General features: G+C 39.3%; 1 protein-coding gene across 3 annotated transcripts; it reads left to right on the top strand.

The window, feature by feature from the left end:
* Window positions 1-126: 126 nt before the first annotated feature.
* On the top strand, window positions 127-15,914 carry LOC103696133 (protein DENND6B). Of its 3 annotated transcripts, none has more exons than XM_039128985.1 (3): window positions 127-2,040; window positions 2,158-2,350; window positions 14,905-15,481. In XM_039128985.1, the coding sequence occupies exons 1-3, from the start codon at window positions 563-565 to the stop codon at window positions 14,968-14,970; spliced, it is 1,737 nt and encodes a 578-aa protein (XP_038984913.1). In that variant the 5' UTR covers window positions 127-562; the 3' UTR covers window positions 14,971-15,481. The 3 variants fall into 3 exon arrangements, with proteins under 3 accessions (XP_038984913.1, XP_026656585.2, XP_008775891.2); XM_026800784.2 differs by lacking the exon at window positions 14,905-15,481 and adding an exon at window positions 6,464-12,571; XM_008777669.3 differs by lacking the exon at window positions 14,905-15,481 and adding an exon at window positions 15,491-15,914 and having other exon boundaries at window positions 129-2,040.
* Window positions 15,915-16,513: the final 599 nt, after the last annotated feature.

Raw genomic sequence — 16,513 nt, 5'->3', positions numbered from 1 at the left:
ACACTTACCAATAATTAATTAAATAAATTTTTAATTAAAGTTGGTGAGGCTAATCAGCTGAGCTAACGGCCGTTGGTTTTACGGTTCTCAATCGTATCATTGTCTTGTTCCTAGGTTTATATCCCGGTGCGGGGCGCAAGGGCCCCTGGGCCAGCCGACAATGCGATCCCGGCACCGATCGGCCGAAGTAATTCCGTTGTGCGGAACCCCAAACAAAACCAGAACGATCAAAACGGAAACGGAATCCACCCATCCTGTGATCCCTCCCCGTGCCCTCCTCATGGTCGTGACACGGGTGCCGAGCAAGGGGCAGCCCAAACCAATACATCACTCCCCCCTCTCCTGGCTCGCCAACTCTCCCCGGTTTCCATTTTCCTATTTCTCGCCGATCCCTCTCCCTCCGTCTTCTCCAATCCAATCCCCGTAGCTTTCTCCATCCCAAACGATGACTCAAATTCTCATTATAGAACTCTAGTAGAGAATAATTAGTAGATAGATAGGTCTTGGCATTTTCTTTTGGCAGCGGGGGAGGGAGAAAGAGGAAGGGAAGGGATCTTGATCCATGAACCGGTCCCCGTCCCTATCGGCGAAGCGCGAGGCGAGCCCAAGCCCCCCAAGTCCGAACCCGAGCGCCCTCCGGCGATGGGTGCTGGCCTTCTGCGTGATCCGGTTCGACCTGGAGCAAGGGCAGACGGTGGAGGAGCTCTACCCCCCGGACTCCCTCCCCTCCGACCTGCAGCTCCTCGTCGCCTTCTCCTCATTCCCCGACTCCATGTCCCACCACCACCCGCGCCACCGCTCCTCCATCCATGACTCCATCTTCTCCTTCCGCTTCCCCGCCGGCGGCGCTTTTATCTACGGCTACGTCTTCAATCGGCAGCGCCAGGACGAGCGCCTCCCACGCGGCGGCGAGCAGAAGTCGGTGGTGGTGCTCTCTCACTACCCCTATTCCTCCGTCTTCCGGCTCCTCCTCCAGATCCTCGGCCCCCTCTGCTTCGACATCGGCCGCGCCGCCCTCGACCTCGTCGCCTCCCACGTTGCCGCCTGGCCTCCCCCCTCACCGGGGTCCCCCATGGACCTCCCCATCGGCACCGCCGCCCTCCGCGTCCACCTCCCCCCCTCCCCCGACGACCTCGCCGCCGCCCCCTTCCCCCTCGCCAACCCCTCCGTCCCACACGGCCTCTTCCACGATGCCGACCTCTTTGCTGCCTTCCGCGGCCTCCTCCTCCACCTCTGGACCCTCTGGGAGCTCATGCTCCTCGGCGAGCCCATCCTTGTCATCGCCCCCACCCCTCCCCAGTGCTCCGAGGCCGTCGCCGCCCTTGTTAGCCTCGTCGCCCCCCTCCGCTACAGCGTCGACTTCCGCCCCTACTTCACCATCCACGACCCCGACTTCGCCCGCCTCAATTCCCTCCACGAGGGCGACGCTTTCCCTCCCATGGTCCTCGGCGTCACCAATCTCTTCTTCTTGAAATCCCTCAAGAACATCCCCCACGTCGTCTCGGTCGGGAGCCCGAGCCCTAATTCCACCCGCGTGCTCCCCGTGGCCTCTATCTCCCCCTCCATCGGCACCGGGAGGAACACCAGGCCTGGAAGGCTCAACCTCGAGAAGCTGTCGCTGAACAAGTTTTCTCCTTCCAGCTTGCTAAATGCCGTGAAGCGGAGGAGAGAGGGCCCTCTTTGCCTCATGACGGAGCACAAGGAAGCTGTTTGGAGCACCTACTCGGCGACGATGAAGCCGGACACTGCAGTTTTGAACAGGCTTATCGATGCGGGGATGTCTCCGAGGATTGAGGAGTCCATGTCGGTCGTCAATAATGAGATCTTGCGGCGGCATTTCCTGGAGCTGACGACCAACTTCCTTGCGCCCTTTGGGCCATACTTGAGAGCCACCACTCCTTCAGAAGGAAGCTCTCCTTTCGTGGAGCCGCCACCTCTGCCTCCTTTTCATGCTGATGAGTTCCTCAATGGATTGGCTGCGAGAGGTCCTGGGAAGTTCTTAACCAAAAGGATGAGGTCTAATTGGCTGGATTTATACAGGTATTGTTCCTAATGCGTGCAAGGAATCCAATCAACCTGCTTTATTTGGATGTTTCTGCTTGCAGGCATGACTCGTTGATCTCATGTTGGTTAAAGGCTGATTGTTTTTTATTTCAGGCGCTTTCTAGAAGGGTACAATTTCATGCCATGGTTCCAAAGAAAGCGTGCTGCTGTTGAAAAAGAACAATGTAGACTTTGGAGGCAGGCCCGGATAAACATTGACATACACAAGCTATTATCAAAAATGTCTGAAGTGGAGATCGTCGATTCCTTTAATGCTATCGAGCGGCATTTAATTGAAGAGATACAGGTAAGGACCTCACTTAATATTTGATGAACTGTGTATTCTTCGCTGCACCTTATGTGTGAAATAACGAATGAATAGTTTCTAAAAACTTTAAAAGCCCTATGCTATAACGTGCTTATCTTTTTCTTTTGCCTAACAATGTTTCCTCTCTAGCTCTCATTATGCCTTCATTACTTCAAAGGGTGAAACAAGTTCATACGCTTACCATGTTTTGAAAAATAAATAAATTTCTATATTGCATCCTTGTACATAGGAGTAGCAAGCATATATTTGTTTGTACTTATCCGGCAATTAACTGCATGCTAGGGTCACAAGATATGGTGAAGATTGTTAACGTGTCTCTCCTAACCCTAGACAATGGGGACTCTTGATTGCCTAGGCAGATCTGACATTAGTAGCAAAAATTTGCTCCCTAGGGTATCATATCCACTTCAGACACTCCAGGGATGCTCAAACTTTACTGGCTTCCATGATCAAAGTGCTTTTTAGATATCCATTTCCTTGTACCTGCACTCCTATCATTTTGAACTTGCTCTTGGTTTTGGCAATGAAGGATTTGACATAGACAATCATTTAGTAGAGGAAGAAAATCAAAAATGGGAAGAGAGAAGAGGTAGAAAACATGGATTTATGAACCGCTAGAACGGGATGGTATCTTCAGTACCTTATTGATCTAATGCGAAATTGGCATCGGTGCAGGTATCGGGATGTTGAAACCATCTGTACTAGCTACGTTACTGTGCTGATGTACCAGTCGGTATCGATGGTTTTTCTTTTTTTTTGGTGCTATCATTTTTGGTACATATTGTCAATATTGATACCATACTTATACTATATCATTTCGACGAAAAAACAGGATGGGGTTTGGTACCAATATTTGAAATCTTGCAGAAAAGGAAAGAAATGAAAAAATATAGGGGGAAAGTGATGAAAAAATATACCAACAACAACAAAAAAAATCAATTACTTGATTAGGAGAAGCTACTAAGAGGGTATGAGTGAGAAGAGAAAACTAAAGGAGATTGAAAGTGCAAAAGTTAAAAAAAGGGGATATGAGTAGGAACTTGTAGTAGTAGGAATCTTCCATTTAGGATGGCGAATTTATTTCTGAATCTCCTTGGAAACTCATCCGCACTTGTTTTATAAGTGTTTTCTTACTAAAGCTTTTTAAGAGACCTGCTTCCCTGTACCTACACCCTACCTGCTTTCGATAACTAAGAATAGGAAGGAGAGGAGCAAGAAGAATAGAGGTGGTGTGGATATAGGGAAAATATAAAACCATGCTTTTTGCCTATATTAGCTATTTTATGGCTAGATTGGAGGTAGGATTCAAAAAATGCAGTACTTTGGCTGATTGTTAAGCGTATGTTAGCAATATTGAGCAATACACTAGCGTGGTCACTTAGAATGTATTACAACCATTAGCTAGTGCTGAAGACCATGAATTGATATTTTGCCAATCCAAGTGTCAAAACCTTTTAGGTTAGGGCTTTTACAAGTATTAACTAGCTGTGTCTATCTTTGGTTGATTTTTTATTCCATGTCTACTATAATAAAAGTAGAGGGACATAAGCACAGATGTTCTGATGGCTCTTTTAGTTGATTTTACCAGCTAGTTGAGGAAAGTTGTTTTAGTCAAGTATGGTTAAAAGTTAGGTGTTTTTGTTGGCATTAGAGATCCGAATATCCCTATTAGTATCTCGCACATGTTACATGCACATGCTTGTCAAGAAAAGGGAGGACGATAGACAGGTTTGGGAGCTTTTTCCTAAGAAGAAAAAGGAGTGCAAGACCTCAAGAGTCTGATTTTGTGTGCTTCAGGATTCCATCTTTGCATGCCCGTATTTTTTTAGAGCATGGGTCTTGTAGATGAAATATTATCACAATTGGTTTCTATCATACTCTCCAAGAAATTAATCATCTCAGTGGAAATTTAAAACAAGTATGGGGACTTCTGGAGTCTGCCTTTGTGGGTCCAACTCCAAGAGTTTTCTTTATATAATGGTGTAGATTTCAGGTACATTAGGGTCTTGTGAAGTTCATAATATGTTTAGTCTCTTTTTTTTTGTGTGTGTGTGTGTTGGGTTGGGGGGGGAGGGTTTACCTGCTTACGGGAGTTTTTTAAGTTTTTTTTGTGGTTTAGTTGGTGGAATCAATAGTTACTGTGAAAGAGACTAATTTAAGGAGGTTAAATCATTAGCTGAGGAGTTAGTTTTCATTTTGTCACAATCCAATGTTAAGGAAGTTGATTAAGATTATTTACAGGTGTTAGTAGGATATGTAGAAAGTGGCCAGTTGTCTCATCCACGACATCTTGTGTTCTTTTACCAACAAGAAAAAAAATCTCAAGATGATTTTGGGCCTCTATGTCCAAGTCGATAGTGAAAAAAAAAATTGCGATATTATCTTCCTTTTCTTAAATTACTATATCGTTTTCTTTTCTTTTTTTCCCTTGAATTCTTCACCTTCCATAACTGTATCTTATGTGGCTTTTACCCCAAGCCCTATTATCCATCAGAATTTAATGAGGTTGTATTCGTGTCATTCTACTGAGGTTGTCTTGAGTCATAAAACTTAGATTACACCCCTATGCTCTCTTTAATTCACGATCCATCTTTTTTTAGTTTGATCATGCCTTTGCCAGATGTTTTGGTTGAAGTATTTTCTGGTATGTTCCCTTTTGAGATTTTTCCCCTCTTTTCCAGATCTGTTCTGAAAGAACTTCAAATACTCATTTCATTTCATGTGTAGTACACCTTCACCGCTACAGCTCACAGAATTTTGCATATCACCTTCCTCAAACTCTAGGGTCCCACAGTTTATGTTTCATTTGCTTTGTGCTTCTAAATACTAACTCTCTTGGTAAATCTTACCATATATGGTTAGCTTTAGCTTATGTCATTACTTGTCTTATCATTAGCAGCTTTATAAGTCCTTGGATGAAGGTCATGCTAATTTCCACCCATGGGGTAGAAGGGTTTTTAAAGTTATCAGAAAATGACTGCATAATTTCTTTAGCAGATTCTTGAATATCTACATAGTGCTTAAATAATTTAAGCAGTAACCATTTAAATGCTGAGGATATTTTTAATCTGGTTAGATACTCATTAAAACATTTTGTAGTTTTTAGTTTCACTTGCTTAAGTGATTGCCTGCTTTTATAGTAATAAATTTAACATGTGTGATATTTGATTTACTTTACCAGCATTTACATAGTAAATATTACTGAGAGTCTACACGTGCAATACTTGTAAGAGTTTAGTACATATGGTTGTGATCCTCCAATGTAATTAATGATGCTCTTTTTTTCCTTGTTGATAAGGCTAGGCACACATATGAAGCTCTGCCCTCCCTCCCTTCTCTTTTCCATGCACGTGATTTTTGGATTTTGTAATAATCGAGACTCTTAATTGGAAAATAGAGAGTTTATTGATGTCAAACATACTCATGAAGCCGTTGGAGTTCAGCAAGCTGCTAGAGTCAGGCAGAAGGAACCAAAATATTTTTTTTGTTAAATTATTTTTTTTTAATTTTTGGACGCAAGTCATGCAACACACTTTAGGAAAAAAGTGGAGTCACACTGCCTGGTTTCTTTTATTAATTGGTATTCCTTAAACTCACATGTAATGGTTTTAAAAAAAAAATGGCAAACGCTTCTGGAATCCATTCTCATGCTGGAGGCCTCAAAGTTCTGATGTGTCTGAACTTTGAATACTTTCAAGTTTCAACTACACACACACACACACACACACATGCATATATATGAAGATAATATCTGATATAATGTAACTGTTACACTGTATTTTAATTTTATTCATCCTTTCATGTTAGTGCTCAGTACATTAACTAAAACATGTCAGGCAACTGTTTTCCTTTTTTTTGACTTTCCTTTTATTTCCCATCATCTTCAATTTCATATATTGCTATTTTGGCAAGTTGATAAATGCATTGTTATGCTCTGTATGGATTGGAAAATTAGCTTCTATTTGGCTAAGTCAAAGCTTATCAATTTATTATTTACAGCAATTATGTTATGCACACTAATTTATTGTATGCTCATATAATGCTCCTAAATATTTAGCAGCCCACTAATTAAGAACCGTTTTACCATTTCAGTAATGATAGGTGGGGAACGTAGGCTAGTGTTTTGCAGCTTCCTTGGTTGCACTATTGCATCTCGACTAATCTCTCTATGTTATTTCTTGCCTCTAGCCAAAAGCTTCCTTCAACCAATGACACAAGACTTTTATCAATGTAAAGTGATAATTTAAGCCTCTACCATTCAACTTTTATATAATCCACCAAGAGAGCATTATTGGATGCGTTATTGAATTGTCTCTGCAATGGATAAAGAAGGGATGAGGTGTTGAAGAATCTTATAAATAATGTTGTGAGTATAAGGATTGAAGATGTAGATATTCTTCATCCTTCGAACTCTTATTTAGTTTTAGCATAATGGTTTGGTTGTTCAAGTTGTCAGCAGTTATCATCTTGTTCTTTTCAAGGATACAAACTCGGCTTGGCATGATTAGCAGTTTGGCACTGAGCTCCATCGCATGCAAAGAGATTGCAAGGCCTAACTATTTGAGTGAACAACAAAGTTTTGGTGCAATTGATGGTGTCTTCAAAAATCCACAAAAATTATATACAGCATATAACTTTAGGTCTTTCTTTGAACAGCAATCTTTTGCCTCGAAATTTCTTGCTAATCTACCAATCTTTATAATTCAAACATTGAACTCCGTGATTGTATCATTTTGTAATTAGAAAAGGTGAATATTTTTGCAGTCCACTTTATCTTCTAGAAAGTAGAATAGTTGATGGGTACTTCTGAGAATCTAAGGCCTTCGGCTTTTCTTGATATGCCTTATAATAAAATTGAGTCTTTGGATAAATCTCTATAAACAGAAGCCCGGCATGAAAATTGCAACATCTCCTAGTTAACATGATGTGGCCAATATGAACAACCTTGAGCCCTGATCCACCTTCAATCCATCGTTTTAGACCATATAACCTGGAAGACAGCAAAGACACACAAGACATCTCTTGTTTGAGTTTGTAATCTATTTCTTTCTGGTAAGATTTCCATAACCTATCTAAGATGATGTATGGTTCTTTGATAGGCGATATTTCGCAACTTAAAGAAGCTAATATACAGTTTTATAAATGGGAAAAAAAAGGTTATTCGGGTTTTGGAGTATGGAGGATGACTCTGCATGAGCGGAAAGTTATAATTTTGTTGTAAGAACAGGAGAATGAATCAACATTTGCCAAAATGTAGATATCATGGATCTTGTACTGAAGAGGATCACAATTAGAGTCCAGCAAGAAACTCTAACTGTTGTAAGGTACCCATTCGAGAAAACAAATGAAAAGAATGCTAATTAACTTTAAGAGAGAAGAATGGAAACTGTTCAATTAAATGGATACTAACATTAATGGTAACTTCAAGTAGAGCCGCAAGTAGAAAGAAGAAAATGGCAAGCTACAAGAGCATGAGCGAGATACATCTACCACTGAGTACAAGCTGTGGGAAGAAATAAAGGATTTCCGAGAGACCTAGAGTCAGGAGGAAAGAAGGGAAAAAAAAACTAAAATCCTCATTGGAGTTTAAAAAAGAGCTAATAGATAAGCCATGGTGAAAGGGGCCTTTTCACTTGTAGTAATTCATGAAGCTGGTTATTTCAAATGTAAGAAGACCTGGCAATTCCACTAAACAGTCAGGCTAAGCTGTCGGATACTATACTTTTACCTTGCAAATGGACAAACATCTTCCAATTCTAGCTCTGCTGCTGCCATCTTGGAGCCTAACCAACACTGCGGCCAGCATGTAGTAAAATCAACATAAATGGTTCTTCTGACTATTCCACTGGCATTGTTGACGCTGGAATCATCATTAGTAGCCACCAAGGTGAAATTAATTGTGCTAAATTTGTGTTTTTTTCTGGAATATCAAGCTTGAAAGCTGAAGCTAGGGCTTATCTTGAAGGCCTCTGACAGGAAAATATTCATTCTCTCAGGAGGATCATCGTTGAGATAGACTGGACTGGTCATATATCTTACTAAACACCAAGATGTTTGCCCTGTCACTTTACAAAGGACTTTCAATTACTGATATTAAATCAGGATAGAGATTATATTCTTGTTCCTTGTATCTAGGATGGGAACACTACTGCAGACTGGTTGGCCAAATGTGCCTATACAAACTAGTTTGTTGAGGTTGATTGTGAGAATTGAACTTGGTGAAATTTTGGATGCTGATATAGTGACTTTTGCAATATGTTATCATCACAGACAGACAGAACATGAAGATGGATGTATAAGCTTAAATGTGTCTCTAGTAGATTACGAATGCTGATGTTATGTTCTCATCCATAACTGTGAAAAGGAATTTTGGATCAAAATTTGTATTTCATGGAGTTGAAATCAAGTTGGCATTATGAATGGTTTGGAGTGGCAGCCACCTGTGGAAGTAAATCTTTTAGCATGGCCAGAAAATTTACCTTACTTTTGTTTATGCATCCAACTTTAAACAGGAAGTGAAGCTGTGAGGATATGGTTTAGGGCTTCAGCCAACTTATCCAAATCCTTTGATTCTTCCCAGTGAATTCAATATTAAAGTATCATTCTTCAGAAAATAAGCAAATTGTGATTCTGTGGACTTTAATCCATGTATTAAAAGTTCTGGTCTATGAACTCAAATTTGTAGGTCTCTATGGTCATTGAGTAATTGAGTAATTCTTCTACAGCAAGGAAGAAACATGGAGACTAGTTAACAGTGATTTGGAGGTTTTCTTACATTTTTCCTTCAATATAACTATCTAGTCTGAGTGATTTAAAGTCAAGGATCATTTTTTCAGAAAGTTGAATTGAAGCCTAAGGCCTTTGACAATTTCACTTCCTAGTCTCAGAAAGATGAATTCATGAAAGAAATTTTCAATTTTGTATTGTCAATATGGAAGACTTAAATTTAGGTTGGACAATACATAATCACGTCTCCAACTAGGTTGCCATGCCTAGAATATGCTGTCGACAGAGCAAATCTTGAAAATTAAGTAAACATGGATGGATAGTTCAGAAGAATGATACTCTGGCTCAAGTTCTGCAAAACTGGTATCGGGTCCTATACTAGTGCCAAAGTGGCTTGGTATGGTACGGTCCGTATGATATGGTATGGAGCCCTATACCAACACAAGCTCACGGCACTTTTCTCCCAACCGTGGTACCGTCTAAAGCCAAGCGGCACAGGGCAGTTCCGCTTCGTTCAAACCAGTTCGGCTCATATACCATATTAAACCTAGAAATTGTCTCGATTCCATGTCAGTATGGTATGGCATGGTATGCCCTGGTAAAGGCAGTTCGAGATAGTTTTTGCAGACCTTGTTATGGCTAAATTCAAGGATAGTATGGCTCTCTGTTTAGTGGTGATTAAAATTCAGCTTCTGTGATGCTGCAAAGTCTTGTTGGCTCATAATGGCTAACCTGTAAGAGTAATGTGAGATTTTTGGGAATACTTGTCCAGGAATCTTTTGTTCATTGAAACTAAATATTACTTTTCAATAAGGGTGTTAACCATTGAGGGAAACCTTTGCATCCTGAAAAGGCATCAGGACTCTAAAGCAGTTCTTTCAGTGCTGAGCTTCATAAAGTTCCAGATCCTGATTAGTTTTTCCTATCAGGTCTACTTGAGCATCAACAAAATGATCTTTTATGTTAGTTGAAATTGTTCAACAATTGAAATAACCCTGAAGAAAATACAGCAGACAAGATTAGTTCTCATCACTAGGCCCCTGACTGCTGGTTCACGCAATCATTATGGGCCTCATTACCTTATGCTGTTTCCTGCATGAAATTATATGGCATGATTTGGTTTCTGCACTTCTGCTTAAAGCAGACAAAATGGACAGGAAATTTTGTTTGCATGCCTTACTTTAATGTTCTTTTGATAATTGACACTTTCTATAAGGGCTTATCAGTACGTTGCTTGATGATTCATTTGTCACTGTGCTATTTCATCTTGGTTGGAAGGTTTTTAAATCTTGGATTTTTTGTTTTTCCATGAATCAAAAAAATTAAACTATCCGACTCTTTCAGCTGGTGGCCATAAATTTATTGTTAATTCCCTAGGAGTTTGTTAAAATTCAGCAAAAATATTATTGTTAATGTGGAGAAGGTATGTTTTTACTTAGGGATAGAGTAGATTTTTGATTTGCTTCTTATGTAGAAGGTAAATTTCCTATCTTATGATTGGAATTATCTCTAGCTCCAGTCAAATTGATGAGTGTCCTGTTTTATCCTTGTTTAGGAGAGTTTAGAAAAATGTAAATGGTTGAAATATACGACTACTGTCCCCTAGGCTAACTATGATCCAAGATCTCCTGTTCTCCTTTGGGCGTACAATGTTTATGAGTTGAGTTTGTGTTATTGTTTTAAGACTGCTTAATCATTGCTTGCTTCGACACATGTTTCTAGGCTGGTCTTTCTAAAAATGCCTTCAGGCTTGTGTGGGGCTATACAAAATAAGAGGCATGAATCACATAATGGTTCTGGTGAAGTATGCACGTTGTTCTTTGGACCTTGCATGGGAGGCCTGAAATTTTAATTTAATTACTTCGACAACCAACCTTCTTCCGAGAAATTCTTCCTGTAAAAAAACTTTGTATGTGTCAAATTCCAAATCTAAGCATAGTCGGATATGTTATTCCACAATAGTAATTTGTGTATAACTGGCATTGGCGTAAGAAATGTGTGATCCTTGCCATAGTCTCTAATCAACTCTGACATCCTTTGCTTACTTATTCTCATGTTTTTCTTAGATTTCTAAGGTTTTTGAAAGTACATGAAGCTTGAACCTTGTGCCTTGGAGCTTGTCACTTGTATCTTATGCCTTGTCTCACTTAAACTTTCTAAAAGTGTGTTATCCATAGAAATTTATTCACACCAATTGTTTGTAAGATTGGACCTTGCTGGACTTGAGGAGTTGGAATGGCCCCACCTGAGTTTGTTCATCATTTTGCAGTCACATCGTTCATTCACTATTAAGGAGGCATGTGAGACATATACTTGGTTAGTAAGATCGTGCAAATGATTACCCACATGTTTGTGGTGTTTGTGTCTCTCTTATGTGGGCTAGATTTTCGTTCCTGGTTGCATCAGGTGCACTATTAATTTTTATTTTCATGAATCAGCAATTTATAGATTTAGGAAACCTTCAGTGTCAGTTGCATAGCACATCAAAGAAGAGTCAAGGAGTTTCTTGGAGATGGTACCAGGTTGTTCCAAAGTTGGGTACATTTTAAGACATCATGACTTGTTCCGGGAAAAAAGGTATTTTGCCAGAGGTAACAAATTATTTTGCCCTAAAGGAGGTGTAGAAGGATCGAATGTCTCAAACTTTGGTTCTTCACATAATTGAGTTATGAAAAAATAGCGAAAGCCTCTTTTTAAAAATAGTGAAAGCCTCTTTTTTAAAAATAGAGAAAGCTTCTTTTTTTCTCTCTCTTTTTCTTTTTCTGTTTTCAGTTCTGGGTGGAAGCCGGCTGACTGTGAGAACGAGGGTAGACTCAAACCTAGGTCTCTTGCAGCAACGCAAGAGACTTTACCAACTTAGCCGGTTGGCATCTCATAGTGAAAGCAATTTAGCTACAAATTTCTCCGCATTTAAACTTAGTATTCAGAGTTGAATCTGGCCAAAGATTACACTATCATGATATTTTCTTAGCTCGTAAATGTTATAGAGGCAGTGGACCATCATATGGCTTGCTCGTTGGTGGTAGTTTTTAGGTGATCCCTGGATTTTAGAGAAAGTGAATGTGATTCATCTGGATGTGTAACAGAGTCAGGGAGTACCAGAACAATGGATGATTAGGAAAGAAAATTGTTGCTTGCTTGATTTTTCATGATAGCTTTTTGGTTTTGTTAGACATACCATTTTGTTTTCTGATCTATACTTTTATAAATTTATTAACAAGTAATTTTTTTGATCAATGGAGTGATGGCATATTGTTGAAGAAGCTTGAGGATTGTGTCAAATAAAATCAGAGTATGCTTGAGATGCTTTGCTATGTGTAAGACCATAATATGTCACCCTGGCAGAGATTAAAAAAAGGCTTCTTGGAAGTAGTGAGTTGTTGGAAGTGAAGTGTTTGATGGTGCTTACTATTGTGATGACTTTTGATCTTGGACAGGAATTGTTGCTGAAGTAAAACCAATGGAGCTTGCAGACTAAGAGACAAAATAAGATATTTTATATTTCCATTTAGGTTTTCACCATAATGATGAAACCCAGCAAGCCTCATGCCCTTCTTAATTCAAGCCAACTAATCATATAGATCTCATTTAGTTCCAGATTAGACTGCATTTTTTGAGAGATAGGAAAAACCTGGAATAGCTACTTCTATTCTGAAGTAAAATTGTTTTGTGAGAAATCAGAATTCTATCTGGCTGGAGTTTATCTGTTCCAGACATGATTACCTGGAATAAGTGGTAACTTTTATTTTATTTGATTAAACTGCCCTTTGCTAGTTTTGTAATTCTGGCTAAGCATGGAAGAATTTATGTTCTTTTCTGCCATTCCTTCGATGCATTTTCAAGCATGGGCAGGCCCAATGTGATTCGTGACCAATATGGGCTGTCCTCTAGTCAGTCATGGTGGGTACTGGGTTAGGTACTCGGAAACTATATGCAAATGTTATATGGTCGTAGCATGGGACGGAGAGCAGGTGGGCCTTCCCATTCATGGACATTTTATAATTAAATACTAACATCCAAGCCCACCCTGCACTATGTGTCAACCTTATGAACACCATGACCAACAAGTAGACAGATCATATTGGGTTGATCGTGGTTAGATTGGTCTTATCTATGCTTGAGCATACATTGGAGAAAGAAAGGAAGAGAGCCTCACATCAATTCTTTCATATTCAGCCAAAACCTCTCGACCATTCTTCCCTATTTAGACAAACTTTACAAAACTGGCCAAAGGGAATTTTGTCAAATTGAGCGAAAAGTTACCTTTTAATCTTGTATTCCACCCAGTCAAACGAGGCAACATTTCAGTACTTCCAGGCAATCATGCCTGACAAAACAAAATTCGGACTTGGAGGAATACCAATGGTACTTGGTAATGGGAACAACTGTCCTAAGTTTTTCTATCTCTTGACCAACTAAAGTCATTAAGGCCGTTCACTAATCCAAGCTTTCTTGTAACCTCTTTTTACATCAATTGAAAGTAGGTATTGAGTCAACGTAATCCACAAGCCTGATATCAAGCAGTTAAAACTTATAGTTCTTGCTTTACTACTTGTTCAAATTGCAACATTTTTCCTTCTCTCCTTTTCATTCCTTCTTGTAGCCTTTTTTTCTCCCTTTTATCCCTTAAAGCAGACAGCCATTCTATCTCAAATCCTTCTATCCATTGCTGAAACATTTCAGCTTTGCTACTTCTTAACTCCTTTCAGTTATTCGGTTCTAGATTTCTAATTAGTCTTTTTTTGTTTTACCACAAATTCACCTTAAATCCTTCTTTAGTTTATGCACATATTTTATCTCAGTTTTCATGGACATTTGTTTTTACTTATCCACCAAATTATAGATTTCTTGGAGTCATTCTCTGTGGCTCTCACTTTCATGCTTGATAGAGCTGTAATAACTTATAATTCATGGCTTTCCCTGGCCATAGATTTTGACTGCATTTTGTTTGTGTGCGTGCATGTTTTTGTATGCATAATTGAATGTGCATGTATATAAGTAACATTCAGATTCTTCTCTTCCAATGTTTTATGCTATAGTTCAAACTTATCGCTGACCAATTCAGTTTTATCAATTTTTATTTTTTACATTGTAATAATAATATAGCAATAGTATACTTGTCGTACTTAACTAATGTTCACTTAAAGTAATGATATAACAGAAGATAATTTTATGGATTCCCTTTATAAGTCCATTGTAACCCTCAACTGATGTACATGAAAAATGAAAATCTACATGCCTGTGTGGTGGGCTGCCATGGTAGTAACTTCATTATCTGAGAGGAGGCTAGCAATGGGGGTTTACTGATTAATTTGTTTGTGGTCATAATGTTGCTTATTTTACTCCTTCGTGATTATTATTGTGTTGTCAATGGAACAGAATACATTGAACTTTTTTTTTTCTGGGCTTATTAAATAACTTCGATTGAATCAGAATGATTCTTTTCCTTGTCACTCTGTGCCTCAACTTTGCGATACTGCTAATTTGTCGCCTTTGTTCCAAGGAGGTCACAACACTTTGTCTACACATCCAGCATGCTTTGTTCAAGTGAACTAGTTGTATGACTTGTTGAATTAATTCAACTTCTTCTGCTTTCATATATATTAGTTTTTGGGCAGATGGGCTTTATATATGATCCTAGTGTCTTTCCAACATCATCAATGATGAGGTTTCATTCATCTTCTTAATAGAACAATTTGGTCATTGGATTATTTACATCATCAAACACCTGGATATGACCACCAAGCACAATACAACTGCCCCATCAGGAAAACCCACTCGACACAATTAGCCCTCATTTTTGCTAGGTGATCGACATATTAAGAAGTGTATGCAGGGTATTGAATCTGAAGATAAAACCTGGGCATTTCTGAATTGCTTACTGAAGTGGTATGGCTAAGCTAACTGCCAGTTGGTGCATGACCACCTGTCCCCGTGGTCCAAATTCAACAAGGTTAAAACCCTCTCCAAGTTTCTGCTTGTCTGCATCATCCGCCAACATTGCTATCTTATGCTCATCCCTGATGCAAACATCTAGTGTTTTTTTTTTTTCTGTACCACATTTTTCTGACCTTTTGAGTTCAACATATTGCATAGGTTCAGCATATAATACTAATATATAATCCAAGTACCTGGTCTAAGTCAATGCACAAAATTAGGATTTTGGAGCTCCGCACATACTGTACTGCAACTGTTATAACAATCTGACTTGTCTGACTAAATTTTCTTTGTAATTATTTGTTAACCAGCATTACAGTTCTATTTAAATGATGCCGAATATTTGCTTTGAATCATACAGTTCTGCACTTTGTTATTGTAACTACGCTGACCTTATTGCCTGGAGACCACCTCAAAATATGTTCATATCGGTTTTCTGTTATATTATTTTCTCAGTCACAGCAGTCTGGAGGTGGAAGTGCAGACTCAACAGTGGCATGCCAGAAACTGAAGGGATACCTTCAGGCGGTGTTCAATGTTCTCCCCAAGGACATGCAACAGCTCCTGCTCTTCAATCCTAAAAGAGCAGCTCTTCTTCAAGGTAACCCAGAACCAAACAAGGTTCCAGGACATCCTTCTGTACACAGTGCCTTGGTTTCTGAAACAAATTTGTCTTTCTTGCCACTGTAAAATTAGCAACCCTTTTTAGCATAGAATTATGGGGGCAACCGTCCATTTTTTAAAAATCAAAAGCATTGTTGCTCCCACAGGTTGTGTTTATCATGTTGTTGAGTACTACAGATTGGCTGGGGTGTTGAGGAGTGCTCCAGTGTCTTCTCGGTATAATTTATTTAGCAGTTCCTTCTCATTTGCGATTTAATATTTTTTGTGTACAATGTCCTTTAGTTAATCATTGATGGAGTGGTGGCGCAAAGTGAAGGAAATGTCCAAGGCTTAATAGCAATGCTTTTGTTCAATAGAAAGATCACTAAGCAAGGGTTGGAGGGATCTATAGAAATGGAAGAGCACAATCAAATTATAAGGCTTATATAAATAGTATTCTAGCAAAGAAATGCCTTGGTGATAGATGCTTCGACCATGTTTAAGGGTTTTCAACACTTAAATCATAGCAATGCAATCCTATTACAAAAAAAATGTTCCTTACAAGAGTCGAAAAAGGGAAAAGGAAGGAGCAGCTTTGATATCTTCAAGATATAAGAAGGTAGATTCAAGATACTCTGTTATACCAGCGAGCATATTTATAGAGATAAATAATGCTGCAAATTTTTTGGTAGACTCGACCGGACTAGATCTATCTGCTTGATTGAATGGTGTCATCCTTTTTGGAACCAACTACCAACGAAGTTTAAGAAAACTGTAAAAAATGATGCAATTCTATCTTGTACCTATATGTAATGTCTATTTTTTTCAAGCGAAACTTTTCAAGAAGTTTTTGCCATAATTATTCCCTGTTCACGT

The sequence above is a fragment of the Phoenix dactylifera genome, chromosome 8 (assembly GCF_009389715.1).
Source record: "Phoenix dactylifera cultivar Barhee BC4 chromosome 8, palm_55x_up_171113_PBpolish2nd_filt_p, whole genome shotgun sequence".
NCBI lineage: Eukaryota > Viridiplantae > Streptophyta > Magnoliopsida > Arecales > Arecaceae > Phoenix > Phoenix dactylifera.
This window is presented reverse-complemented; position numbering and strand designations above follow the sequence as displayed.